The 15183-nt window shown below is 35.2% G+C and overlaps 1 protein-coding gene and 1 pseudogene across 1 annotated transcript in view; both read left to right on the top strand.

Moving 5' to 3' along the window:
- KCNQ5 (potassium voltage-gated channel subfamily Q member 5) overlaps positions 1-15183 on the top strand; it is a 628906-nt gene that overhangs the window by 559455 nt on the left and 54268 nt on the right. Inside the window, exon 10 of the mRNA XM_074310500.1 lies at positions 5467-5687. Within this exon, the coding sequence (XP_074166601.1) occupies positions 5467-5687 (221 nt within the window). The remainder of the gene's footprint in view (positions 1-5466; positions 5688-15183) is intronic.
- On the top strand, positions 12284-13903 carry LOC141566888 (large ribosomal subunit protein eL43-like; annotated as a pseudogene).

Here is a 15183-nt window from a genome sequence, read left to right as displayed (position 1 = left end):
TATTAAATTCAAGATTTCTGTCTTTTGAACCTTTCAACTATAGTTATCAGAAGCTGAGTATTTATGAGAATGGTCATAAAAGGAAACATCTTAAAATTTTAAACAGAAATTATATTCTATGTTTTAGTTAAAAGTGTGTTGTGATATGTTTAAGTGCCTTTTCTGAAGCATGATATTTTTGGTGGTTGTACATAGCTCTTAGTGGGGGGGGGGGGTCTGTTGTCTTGGGACATTTTCAAAAATTGCCAAATGTCTGCTACCTCAGATTTCTTCTACTCATATCTTCTATCCATCACTTTTTATTTCTTCTAACTGTTGTTTTGGATGATTTGCATGTGACATGAATCCTACTAAATAAGACCTGTCTCTACTTTAATTCATATTTAGTCAAAATGTGTCTTTATTGGCAAAATGTTCATTTGCTTCAAGAACATCATTTTTGCTTCCAGTTCTCTTCTGGTCAGGAAGAGAATTTGGTTCTTTTTACATGCATATATTGCATTACAATATTATTTTTAAAAATCCATTCTTTTCTGTACAGAAAGGAGTAGTAAATCATTTTCCACTGTCTTGGTCATTTTTAACATGCACATTCCTACATAAAAGGATCAAAAGGATGTATCCTAATCATAACTGGTTGCATCCAGAAACCATCTGTAAACAAAAAAACTACAGTCCACTTTTAAAAAATTCAAACCACAAATATTTGAGCAATTACTGTGATCTTCAATATATGTTTCTATAAATGTTTGCTGAAATACTCTGAAAGACTTCATTTATTTTTAATTCATATATGCTAATAAAAGTGCTAAAGTAATATTTATAAATAATAATGATCATTTTCATTTGAAATGGAAATTGATGTGTGCACCTACCAAATTTTATTGTGGTAATGATACTCTCACATCTATTTCCCCTTTCCCTTCCTCCTCAACCTAATTGGAAATAGCCTTGAATTCCTTTCATGTAATAGAATTGAAAAAGTATTGTTTGTCGCTTCTATGGTCTCTGCATTCACAGGAGAATTACAAATGAATGAAGCAGGAACCTGATTTGCCTTGATTTGTAGAAGAAAAATAAATAAATAAAACACCTAAGCCCTTTCCTAGTAGTGAAATGCTTAGTAATGTGATCCTCTATTTCCCCTCACTCCTAGTAAGCTCTGTAGTAATAAACAGAAGCTCTTCAAGATGTACACCTCTCGGAAACATAGGTATCCAGCATCCTGTCTATTGACATGATCTTTGAGAATGCTGACTAACATCAGGTGCATGATTAGTATACTCCCTCTCCCTCCTTAGAGCTTTACAGATCCTGACATTTAGGGACTCTCTCTTGTTTGGGGGTTTTTCAAACTGCTTGTCATTTTCCTTGTTGCCTGTTGCCTGTCATGATATATCTACTACAGTGGCAATTGAGTGATGACCATCAGTGTTATCTCTCAATCCCCTGGCATATCCATCTTGTTGGAAAATTGTTCCAGCTGCACTGGATGTAAAAAAGCTGAGTTCAACTCAGTTATGTCCAAAGTGGGAACTTATACATATTAATCATATGAAAGGCTCAACTAATCATTACATATTCATCTATTTCATCCTAAACCCAAATGACTTACTGGAATAGTGATGGCAGTATTATGATGCTGCAGCCACATTCCCTTGTAGAAAATCTTTGGAATATACTGCATGCTGGGCTGTAATCAATACCCTACACTTTTTTCTGGATGCTCTTGAGGAGAGGATTCCCTTAGCTCCAGCTTGTGTAGGCTTGGAGGTGTGAGAGTATGTATTTACTCAGAACAGAGCTTTGATTCAGTTGGATTCTGATGCCTTCTTGATTCCCTTTCCCCAAAGTGAATTTTCAGCTTATTGGTTTCTTGGGAATAATCCAGAAATTTTTACCTTAAAATACTGGTACACAAATACTCTTGGGGGAGGGGAAGGGAGTAACATGGAAGAGATGAAAGATTCTTGATTATTTTTATCACAAATTAAAAAATAATAAAAGAGTGAGTTCTTTAACTTAACCAGTAGAAAATATGAATCTTAATCAGTGCACTTTTCAATAATAGCTCTCTAATCAGTATAATAGCTGCCTAATCAAGAAGTTCTATTAATTTCCAATGAGGAAAAGAAGTAGATAGATTAATAAAAGCAATAAGTGGGAACAAGGCCAAATTGTGCCTTCTAAAACAAGAGTCCTTAATCTTTTTTTTTTTTTTTTTTGTCAGGTCCTCTTTTGGTAGTCTGATGAATGGCCCCTTCTCTGAATAATGTTTTTAAATATGTAAAATACTCAGGATGACAAAGGAAAGCAATTATACTGAAATACAGATATCAAAATGTTAAAAAAAATAATAATAATAATAACCCAAGTTCACAAACCAATTTAAGCACTCATTCTCTAAAGGAAAATTTTGCTGGTTATGAGATTAAAATTTGACTTTTTACTGAACTTTAATATACATTATGGAAAAGAAAAAGAAAAGAGTGAGTCTTTGAAATTTAGTATTCTTGACAGTTTCAATATTGTTGAATTTGTTTCTAAATAATTTCTTGGAGAATATGGAATTTGTGTTCATGTTGGACCTTGGTAAATAGCTAGTAAGTGTGCAAAAAAGGTCATAAAGTTGAATACGTGGAGACATATCCATCACCCTCATCATTATTCCATTTGGTTGCCAGCATTCAGCAAATGAAATAATATTCCACTGAAATGTGACCCATTTTTCTCTGTTTTATAGTTAATGTTGAAGCCTGTTTTCACAATGGCTCATTTTTAAAGTAGTCATTTCTTGTCTTATGAAAACCTGAGTTGATTCAATGAAATCAATAATTTCTACTGTTTATTTTTATTTTGCAGCATCCAAAATAAGAAACAAAGCAAATAAGATTCTTGATTTGCCACTTTCTATCGGTTTCTACTCATTTAATTAGTACAAGAAAAAGAGAGGTCTAGTAAGGGATATTAGTAGGGACTATGTGCTCACATTTGCATAGGAAATTCCCTGGTAAAGAAACTCCCTCTCTATTAATTCAGGTTGGCACCTTCTCTGCCATTTATAGAGCTGCCTAGAACACTGAGAGGTTAAATGATTTGCACAGTCAGGCAACTAATTTGTATCATTAAAAGGATTTGAACCATCTTCCTGGTGTCGACTGCCCCTCTCTCCTTTACTTCTTGCTGCCTCTTCTATTCATTTAATAAGTACTAGAAAGAGACAAAGCTAGAAAGCTTGAGAAAAATCACTTTACTTCATCTAAAGCCAAATTACAATAATAACTATTATTGAATAATTAATAGTTAATTTTATATCTATAAAGCTGGAAAAGTTAATGGCATTAAATTAAGTAAAGAGAGAATACATGTAATGATAGTTATATATCATTGGAGTCATTCATTAATCTTGGTGAAGATACCAAAGCTAATGTAAGCTTCTTGGACTAATCATAAGTATAAGTGATTAAACACATATCCAGATATAAAAAGGTGATTTGAACTGGAGAACAATAAACCTGAAGCAATAAACCTTTTTCCTAGATAAGAAAGTGAGTTAAAGGTCAGATTTTATTTACCAGAATTTGTTAGCATCTTGTATGAGGAGTAAGTGACATTTTTAGCCCTTCAATGTTATATGTTGTTTTGGGGTTTTTTAATAACTATTGGTGACTTTCATAGAGTAGTATGAGAACATAAAAATGTAGGTGTTTACATTAGTTGTTTTTTCATAAGATAAGCTGCCACCTAGCAAATGTGGTGAAATTTTACATACCGTGAAACCTTGTTACTGATGTGATTGTTTTAAAGAATTCTTGAAACAGTCCCTTTTTACAAAGCTGCCCAGCATGTTCTTTGCATGTGTCTCCCACTCCTATTCCTACTTCAACCATTCATGCTAGACTCAGCCATGTTTGTATTCCAAATGAAGAGCAGTCAAATGCATGGTCAAGCTGTCGATTGTTCTCCAGAATTTCATGACCTCAGGAGTTCATGGTTTGATTTGTTTTCATACTGTATAAGCACACATAAAAATGTTGTGTCTCCTTAAAGTATCATCTGTTAAGCAATTAGGCATGGAAAAAAAATATGTTAATGTTTCTCGTTAGCTACAAAATACATATCCACTAAACACATTTGCTGTTGGCATGCTGCAGTCTGGGACAATGGACCTTGCGGTAAGTGGAAAAGACAAGGCTTCCACTTCATGAATAGTTGGACAACCCTTGTCAATAAAAATGCCTTTTTTCCCCCCACCCATCTTCATACTTCCCAAAGGCTGTGACACAGCAGCCTCCCCTTAGACCCAATGAAATGATTTCAGACTCATAGAATTGCCAGAAACTTTACCCTGAGCCTACAACCCCATTTTTCTATAAAGCCAATACATAAATTTGTACACCTCCTATACAGTTCACTGTGTGTTACCCTCCTATGAATGCTTCTGGCTATTTTCTGGGTGCAGCACTGAAGCAAACCAAGCAGATTCACAATACTAATAGGGCACCAACACCAACTTCCAAGGCAAAGCAAAAATTGCTCACATGTATACAAATGAACACCAACACCAGCAGAGTCACCAACCTGCAAGCACATGGAGGAGGAGAAATACCTTACCCGCAGATGCATGTGATGTCCTGTGTCTGATATTTTTAAAGTACAAGTTTTTTATCAGTCACCAATAATGCAAACCTAGCTGGCATTTGAGAACCTGGCTGCTCTGCCAGGAATAATTTACAAGCTGCCACAGCAAATCAATAACCTGTTTAACAGCAGGAAATTGTGTTAGTGAACATGGAACATAACATCGCGTTTCTGTTAATCGGTCATCATACTCATTACATCTCAGAGCTGTTCTCTAAGGCCTGTTGTCTGTCTTACACAAATGAATGTCAGCCTAAAGGAAATGTGATGTGTGGAGTGTTGTTTGTCTGACAATATGTATGCAGTATTGCCAGCTGTCATGAAAATGCATGAATCCCTCAAGATCATAACCTTGCCTGCAAATAAGCAGCATGTGGAAAATATATATGTATATCAATAACTGTCTTCCCTGTTTTCCTGTAGAAATGATTAGAAATGCACTGAACCCAGCTGTGAACAGGAAGTAAATATGAAAACTCTCTAAAGTTAAAGCTATCAGGAAAACCACCTGCTTGTCTCCTAAAACCTTAGTTGACGTGTAGTTGTCTTTCATTGGATTTTCTCCAAATTACTGTGCTTTGTTTTAATCCTTTCTACAGTTATTCTAAGAGGGACTACCTATCAATTGATTTCAAAGGCGTGCAATCACACAGATTGGAAAGGCTTCCTTTTTTAGGATGGGGGAGGGAGGGAATCAGTTTTTCTTTTTGGAATTGCTGTACTGCTTAAGACATGCACTGCATACAGGTAACTCATATTATTTTTCCAATTAAAGATGAAGAAATATATCAAGTTATAATAAAACTCCCTGTCTGTTTCTCACAGCCAGAAGCTAAGTTTTAAAGAACGGGTACGAATGGCTAGCCCAAGAGGTCAGAGTATCAAGAGCAGACAAGCATCAGTAGGAGACCGCCGATCTCCAAGCACGGACATCACAGCTGAGAGCAGCCCAACCAAAGTGCAGAAAAGCTGGAGTTTCAATGACCGAACTCGTTTCCGACCTTCCCTACGTCTCAAAAGTTCTCAGCCAAAGCCAGTAATAGATGGTGAGTTTTTTTTTTCATTTTGTATTTGATATGTGGTATTAGATCATATTAAGTAAGTAATCCTCTTCAGGACTGCTTAAAAAAAAGAAGGAAACAACCCTTAGGAGAGGATGTTGTGTGTTTATTCAAAATCCATTCTTTGCCTTTGAGTCTTTGGGAAACTATAAAAAATATAGTTTTGCTTTTTTTAAGTTTCAGTAGGATTTCATTAATTCTTCCCTATAACCTAAAAAAATCAATAATTTCTCAGATAAACTCCTGTTAAAACCAATGTGGGCTTTCTCTTTGTCTCTATTGTTTCAGATCAAACTTGGTTTTTCAAGCTGCTATTAACCATGTACAATGCTGTATATTAGGCAAAGACTCTGACTTTAAGCCACTTCTGATATAGCTGGTCTAACATAAAATCAACCTACCTCAGAGAAATGAATGCTGGATGACTCAGTTACTAAATCATATATAAGAATCCCTGTAGACCACATTAATTTAGAATCCCACTAGGGATTCTATTGTAACATTTTTATAAATATTTCCCAGTTACACTTCAGTCTGGTTTTAGTCACACTCAGAAGTGTTGTGGACCATATATGGCACCCAGGCTGCATGGTTGTCACCTTTGATATAGTAGATAGAATTGGCTTCCAAGCCAAGAACACCTCTGATAAAAACTGACTAGGTAAGTCACTTAGCTTCTCAGTACTCTCAATTCTCTAAGTCTGTAAATTGCAGAAATGGTGCCAGCCTCTATTGCTAGACCAAGTTTCTTCATCTAGAACTTCCCTTTAACTATAGAGGTCCAATCTTCAATTCTATTCCTATATCTAGAAAGAAAGATCTAATATAATTTTCTCTGTTCTCTCCTCCACTTCTTTTTTATTTCTAATCCTAATTCTGTTTCTAATTCTAATTCTCTCTTAGATGGCCTTTGAGTTTCCTTCCAGGTCTAGAGTGATTATCTATCATCATATAATATCCATATACTCCTTCCCACTACATTTTGCTTCCAGTAGTGCCAATGTACTAAAAATTGTTCTGTTGAAGATTATCAGTAAAAATAAGGAAGAGTAAGGATAAAAAGGTTTAGTCTATCAGTTCAATGGTGGTGATTTATACTGCTTTAACAGTCAACAATGGAATAAACATAAAAGCAATAAAATATATAAATAATAAAATTCAACTTTAACAGATAATCAATTTGGCTACATTGGCTTTTTTTTTTCCTTCTATTTATTTAATCTCTATTTTCTGCCTTTTTTTAAACCCTAATGCAAAAGCATTTATTTGAATAACCTAGTAATAAGATTTTTTTAAGATTATTATTATTTTTATTTTTCACCTAAAAATTTTTATATATCCCTCTTATTTCTTTCCCCTCATTGAGCAAATTAAAAACAAAAACAAAAAACAAAACTTTGAAAAACAAATCCTTCAGTACACAGTTTGGCAATAGTAATTCCTCCATTAACTATGTCCAAAAATGTATGTCTCCCTCTGCATCCTGGATTCATCATCTCTCCATTATGAGATAAATGAGATGTCATATATGTGGATTTTTGGATTCCTTGTTCATCATTTCATTGGTCAGAATTCTAAAGTTTTTCAAAGCTATTTTTCCCTGTAATTTGGGTAAATAATTCATCTGGTTCTGCTCACTTCACTCTGAATCAACTCACAAAGATCTTCCCAGTTTCCTTGAGTTTCTTCATTTGTTATTATTATGGTGTAATAACAAAATTCACAGTAGATCATTTCCTCTAAAACAGGATATACTCTGCCGGCAACATATATACCATTAATGAAAACAGCAGGCAAATTTAGATCTCAAGAACAAGAATTTTCCACTTTGGAAATATATAAGGAGGGACAACTAAAACATACATCACTGCAGAGCCCCTGATGTTAACTCAAGATGTCTTTGTGTTATACTCATTGGGTGTGATATTTGGATTGAGTATTTGGCTTTTTTCCTTGGCTCTGATCTTTACTTCCTCCAGCTCTGGACAAAACTAAAGTTGTTGACTAAGAAATTGGCAAATCTTTCAGGGAGATCTAGAACCCTTGCTTACAGCCACTGAGGACTTTTAATGTCTTAGCAACATTCTCACTCCGGCCACCAAGTTTTCTCCTTTCCAAAAATCTCTCCTCCAAGGTTAAGTTTGACTTTTCTCCTCTTTTTCATTTGCCTTTTTCTCCATCATCTCTTCTTTTTTCCATCCAATTAATAGCTGTATATTTCCCACTATATCCATCACTATTCTACCTTTGCTCTTACTCTTGCACCCTTCTTCATTGGGCATCCAGCTTCAACTAGGTTTTAGTGATTAAGGCCCAATGTTCCCTGACACTTTCTAATAATGTCCCAGAAGTAATCATTTCACTTTGTTCTGCATTAGTCAGAGGCTTGTGTGGGCTGTAGTGTTCAGTTGGAAGTGCCAAATTTTAAGAGGACTGTTGACAAATTATGGTATATCCATAGGAGGACAAGAAAAATAGTAAAGAAAAAAAAATCTGTAAATTCTGTCTTATAAAAAGTTGAAATAGCTGTTTAATCTGCACAACAGAAGACTAAATAAAGTGAGATATAGAAGCAGAGAAGTATAGAATTTTAGGGCTTAGAATTTTAGAGATGATCTTGCCCTGGCATCTCATTTTATGTATCCCAAAAAGTTAAATGACAGCTACTTAGTGGCAGAGCTGGGATTAATTAGGTGTCTCCTAAGGATTTCTGCTCCATCTTATTGTCCATCTTCAAAGAGTTAGAAAGTCATGAAAAAGGGAATAGGCTTGTTCAGAGAGTAGAATTAGCACCAGTTTTGACTTAATGTTAAGGAAAAGCTTTCTAATTTTTCTATCAATTATAACTATTAGAAATCAATAATAGAGGCAGCTTGGTGGCACAATGGATAGAACACTGGCCCTAGAGTCAGGAAGACATAAGTTCAAATCCAGATCTTAACTAACTCTGTAACTCTGGGCAAGTCACTTAACCCTGATTGTCTCAAAAAATTTAATTTTAGTAAATTTAAATTTCTTTTAATAACAATGGGAAATGAGCATTTGGGACTAAACACTAGAGGTAGTTGAACAAAGGCAAAACCTGTAGAGGGATATGGTTAAAAAAAAAAAAAAAATATATATATATATATATATATATATTCATGCATTTAGTGAGAAGTTAAACTGGATGACCCTGAAGAAACCTTTCAACCTTAACATTTATTGATTATCTGAGCTGTGTTTGTGACTTTACCAATGGTGACTTCTCTGTCAATTTTGAAGATGTCCAAGCAAAAGTCTATGAAGTACTATGTTAGAAAAAATAGTATTTTTATTCTTGAGATTTCTTACCTACTTTTTGAATCAGTCACAGAACACCAAAGAGAAAGTACTATGTTGGAAAAAATAGTACTTTTATTTTTGAGATTTCTTACCTACTTTTTGAATCAGTCAAAGAATACCAGTCACTATCTACTACCTTTCAATATGGCCTTTTCTATCCCTTACTCCATTGCCAACAGACTTTCCCCAATTCAATAATTAAGAAAGAGTCACTTATTGCCCTGACATTTGGCTGTTTCTCACCTGATAATCTTCAAACTCAGACCACGGCCACCACTTTTCCCTTTCCATTTCGTCATTCTTATTCCAAGGCTAATAGGAATCACTTTGGAGAAAGTTGCAATATCTAATGTATGTTGTTGTTTGTCCTTCGTTCTCAAAGAGGACTATGTCATCAGGGAGGTGATACCATGACAGGCAAGGGAATTAGATTTGGGTGAGATAGAGCTGGGCAAGGTCACCTGTCTCACTTTACACTCCAAAGATCAAGACACTAATCAAGAGATGGAGGAAATGGGAGATCTTGGACTTTTTAAGCTAAGGCCTTCAACAGGTATCACTTTGACTAAGGCTGCACCCATTCAGTGATAAAGGCTAGGGAGCAAATAATCTCTTTTACCTATTCAAAAAGACAAAAATCTAAATAAAGAAGTAAATGAATGAATGAATAATATAAAAAGTATTCACCTACAATTTCAGAAAATAAACTAGATTTGATATGCTTTTAAAATTGATTAGTATGTCAACTTCAATTTACTTGATATTCATGGGCAGAACACTATTCTAGGAAATATATAGTGTAATAAATGCATGAGAATCAGTGTGGAGGTTGATAGAGGGCTGCCCTTTGAACCAGCGAGACCTGAGTTCAAGTCTTCTATCTGAACAGGTGTTAGTCTCTAAGTGCTCCTAGATGACTCTCTTAACCTTAAGTGACAATGGTAGCTCCTGAGTTTAACAGGGCAAAAACATGACCAATCTCATTTTGTTCCTTATTACTGCCCAGAAGACTTTTTTATTCTACCCTTAGTGACTACTTTGGAACAGCTAAGTACCACAGTGAATAGAGTGCCAGATCAAAAATCTGGAAGACTCTTCTTCCTGAGTTAAAATCCAGCTTTTGTTACTTAATAGCTGTGTGACCCTGGGCAAATCACCTAACCCTGTTGGCCTCAGTTTCCCCATCTGTAAAATGAGCTGAAGAAGGAAACATCAAGCTACTCCAATATCTTTGCCAAGAAAACCCTAGATAAACTCATGAAGAGTTAGACACAATAACAGTGACTCCCTTATTCTCTCTTGGTGTCCCATTTCACACAATTTTTCTAAAACTTTTCCTCCCTCTTCAAATTTTTGTGTTCCTCACCCCCATAATTATAGTATAAAATGGTTTATATTTTACTGAAAAAGTTAAAGCTTTCTAATTTAGGATTCCTTCACACTTCTCAATAGTAGTACTCTTTCTCCCTTCCTTCCATCCATATCTTATAATAAGTATTCCCTAATTAATGTCCCTGCCTGACAACTTGATCTCATCATCTTCTTCGTCCAGTAACTTGATCCAACTATTATTTCCCATTTCTCTCATTCAGCTGTAATTTCTCTTTTTCCCTTAATTTGTTTCCATCTGTCTAAAAATACTCCAATCCTTGGGATCTCTTTTGGTCCTTCAATCCCATCCAGTTATTGTCCCATCTCTCCTCTGACTTTCATACCCCAATTTCTTAATAACAGTGTTTATACTGAAGCAGCTGGGTGATGCAGTGGATAGAACATTGGCACTGGAGTCAGGAGGATCTGAGTTCAATCCAGCTTCAGAAACTTAACACTTACTATCTGGGCAAATAGCCTAATTGTATTTCAAAGAAAGAAAGAAAATATAGTTTGTATTTATGAGTGTATGGTTGTTGGGTTTTTTCTTTTTAAACTAGATCTCTGATTTAATACATCTAAGTCCTAGGCTATATAACTTCCTCTACCAGTACAATTCAGCACCTTTTCTCCAACATTTTTTGAGAATTGTCCTGCAACCCTGAGAACTTAAGTGATTTTTGAGGGGTCACACACCCAAAATGTGTCATGAACCTGTCTTCCTCACTTAGTCAGGCTCTCAATCCACTATAACATTGCCTCTTCCTCTCAAAGATGCATAACTTTTTTGTGTGTAGTGGAGCACTTTGGCAGCCTAGCAAAATCAATGGACTGCTTTTCAGAGTTATGTTTTTAAATAAATAAAAAATTACATAGGATTGCAAAGGAAACTTATTATATTGAAATAGTTATCAAAAAATTAACATGTTCTTGAACTTCAGGTTAAGAAGCTTTCACCTAGATTCTTACCTAAATTCTATATTTCATCCAACTCCCTCCCCACCCTGACTCCTATCACTGTGCTCTGTACACAGTACAGACATAATAAATATATAATTGAACTGAATTGAATCCAGTCCCATCTGTGTCATAAAAAGAGCCTCTACTCAGGGAGTTTTAGTCAATTCTATTCATTTTAATAAGTTTTATTTTTCATGCCATATGGAACTATGCTAGACACAGTGGGAGATATACATGAGATAAAAAATGTGTTCACTTCCTCAAACAACTTATAACCTTGATAGTGTCTAGTCTGAAGTAAGAGTTTTGCTCTGCTTCATAACCCTTTTTCACAGGGTTTTGTGTATCCATGGAGAAAAAAAAAATCTTCAGAATTCTTCAACCTCTGATTTTTCAGAGCCATCCTGTAGTTGACTTCTAAAATAGGCACAAAATTAGCCATTACACAAATCCCAGAATCTAGTCTATATTGGAGAAGCACCATTCATAGATCTCAAATTATTTCCTTTCACAATGCACAGGTGGCCATTGGCTTCACAAAAACATTCAAATATGACACAAGTTTAAAATTATATTTAATAGCTTTCATGATGTGTGGTACTTGATAAAGAAGAAAAAAGGGTTTAAACAGAGGTCTAGATCTTTTTTTTTTCTCAAGTATATACCTGACAGGAAAAAAAAGACAAAGTATTCATTGGTTTCTCTCTACTCTCCTTTGTATGGAATTCAGTGCATTATTCAACCATACCCCAATACCCCTTTTCTCCACCTGATTTTGGCCCAACTCTTTCTCATTTTTGGAATCAGGGAGTCTCTATTGAGAGCTTAGAGGTCATTCAGTTAAAATGCCATTGAAGTATGAATCTCCTCTGCTAAATGGCTGGCAAGTGATCATTTTGTCTTGCCACATCTGTTGCAGAAAAGCCATGTCTCCCTTGCCTCCAACCATGAAAGATTCCTTCTTTTGTGAATCTGTTACAGGAGCAACGTAATATAGAACTGGTGACTGATAATTGCCATAGTTTTCTCCCTATGATATTTTCCATGATCCCATTTTATACTTAAGAGATTTCACAAGTCATTGAATTTTGCCACCAATCATATGAAGCTAGCTTGGTGAGTTGTTTTTTAAAAAATAGTGTTTATGTTATACATTAGCATATTTTTAAATTGAATACTTTTAAGTGTTCATTAGCTAAATATGTTCTAGCTAAATAGACTGCCAACTCCATGTTTATAAGTAACTTGGGAAATCAGTCCTATCCATGCCCCTTTCTCATCTATATGCTATAAATTTATCTCTTCCAGCTTTCCTAATTAATAATTGCTAACATTGACATAATATTTCGAGATGTGCCAAGAACATTACATATATTATTTCATTTGACTCTCATAACAAACTTATCAGGTAAATAATATTATTATTTCCATTTTACAGATGAAGAAATTGAGTTTTAGAGAGGTTAGGAGTCTTCAGTTAGGGTCACACAACTAGTAAGTGTTTAAGGCGGGATTGAACTTAGGTCTTCTTGACAGTAATGTCCAGTCATTTTAATCATTATGCAATTAAAAATCCTACCATCTGTCAGGCATTATGTTATGCTACAGAGAAAAAAATACTCATTGCCTTTAAGGCACTTATATTTTTGTTGGGAGGGGGGAAGTGGAAGAAGCAGGGTGGGAGATAACATATTCACACAAAATATTAGAGAGTAAATATTAATTAAACACAAGGTATTACACAGTAAACACAAAATAATTTTAAGAAGAGGGGAAATTTTAATAACTAGGTGTTCCAGGAAAGGCTTTGACTAAGAAGCAGCCTGGAACTGAGCCTTGAAGGGAGCTAGGAATTCCACTAGTTTTGGAGAAAGTTCATTCTAAGCATAGACTTTAGTGAAAATATTGTGTTCAAGGGATATCAAATAAAACAGTTTTACTAAAATGTAAAGTAAAAATGACAGAGAAATATGTATTGACCTAGAAAGATAAGTAAAAGAGTTTTAAAGTGAAACTGAGAAGTTTGGATTTTCTTCTAGAGATGCTAAGAAGTCCCTGTAGTTTGGGAGAAGGAGAAGAAGGAGAGAAAAGGTGACATGATCAGATTTGCCTTTTGGGAAATACAATTTGACCCTCTTGTGGAGAATGAATTAGAATAGAGAGAAACTAAGATAATGTTCCAGAGACTCCAAATATCTATTACTTTTAATAACAACTATAGATTATATATAATACTTTCCTCTCCAAGCTCCAGCCCTGCAATTGGAAACATAGCTAAACGTACCAAGAGGATCAAAATTGTTAGTAAATATAGAACACATTATGGTACATCCCTCAGAAAAACAGTGAAGAAAATTGAAATTTGCCAACATGTCAAGTATACCAGCTCCTTCTGTGGCAAGATCAAAATGAAGAGATGGGCCATAGATATCTGACATTGCGGGTCCTGTTTGAAAATAACTGGCGTGCATGGATCTACAATACCACCTTAGCAATCACAGTCAGATCTGCCATTCATAAGACTGAAGGAATTGAAAAACCAGTAAAATTCTTCTTAGCAAATATTTGTAGCCCATAATCCAACAATAAATGAGTTAATTTATGGAATAAAAAAAGATTTTACATATATATGTATATATATATATAGTATAATATAATACATTCTATGTAATAACAATGGGAAGCTAGGTGTCACAGTGGATAGAAGCCCAGACCTAGAATCAGGAAAACTCATCTTCCTGGGTTCAGATTCGGCCTTAGACTCTTACTAGATATGTAGGTCTAGGCAGAGTCCAGATTGCTTTAATTTCCTTATCCATAAAAATGAGCTAGAAAAAGAAACAGCAAACCACTCCAGTATTTTTGCCAAGAAAATCCCAAATGGGGTCATAAAAAGTCAAGACACAACCAAAGGGACTGAACAACAATAATAGCAATGCTACCACCTCTGGTCAAATTGATCCTGCTATTATTTAGGACTACTAAATAGTAGCCCTACTACTATTTTTTTCTTATATTTACTGACACTACCTGCAAGCACTTAGCAGCCTCTGCTAGTGTGTCTACCACCAAAATAAAGGAAAGAGTTAATGGGAAATTTCTTAGAGGTATTCACATTTCCCCCAAGTGATGAAGGAAGGAAATGTTGTATACTCAGCTATAGTAAAATCAAGCTCTATTGGATGGGGCTGGAGCCCAATAGATCTGATTCACCGAGCCAGGACCATTTACTATGGAGAATGGTTAAATACAGGCCACCAGGGAAGCAGAGCAGAGCTTACCAAGAATTTGGAATGTTTCTGCTAACCACTCAGCTAGTTTCATGTGATCCGCCTCCAGGGAAGGCACCAGCTGTCTTGGCCAATATGGTGGAAGGGGTCATGGCCAAGGCAAATTGCCTATCTGTCCATCTCTTCTACTTTGAACCGAGGCTTTTTATATTAAGGGAGGCTGGCGAAGTGGTTGACTGGAAATGATGAAAGCCAAACCCTTCCCTTTTAACCCGAATTTACTATCAGCAGTTTAGGATGAAGCTGCCAGGCTCTGGGCAGTGGTTGCTCCAATTACCTAAATCAATAATGGAATCAGTCCTTCTGGGTAATTGAAACTGCCTTGCCCAAATCAGCTTGCTTTTTGTTTTAATGAAGGTAGTCACTCCGGGGCATAGCCTAACCTAGATTTTGCTATTTGCAATTTGTCATTTTTCTCAGAAAAAAAAAAAGTTTCTATTTATCATTTTCAAAGGCAAATTTTCCATTTTTTCTATTAAAAAAATTTTAGCTCATGTCTATTAAAAAAATTTTCCACAAACTGTGGGTTTTATGGC

This window comes from Sminthopsis crassicaudata, chromosome 4 (genome assembly GCF_048593235.1).
Source record: "Sminthopsis crassicaudata isolate SCR6 chromosome 4, ASM4859323v1, whole genome shotgun sequence".
In the NCBI taxonomy this organism is placed as follows: domain Eukaryota; kingdom Metazoa; phylum Chordata; class Mammalia; order Dasyuromorphia; family Dasyuridae; genus Sminthopsis; species Sminthopsis crassicaudata.
This window is presented reverse-complemented; position numbering and strand designations above follow the sequence as displayed.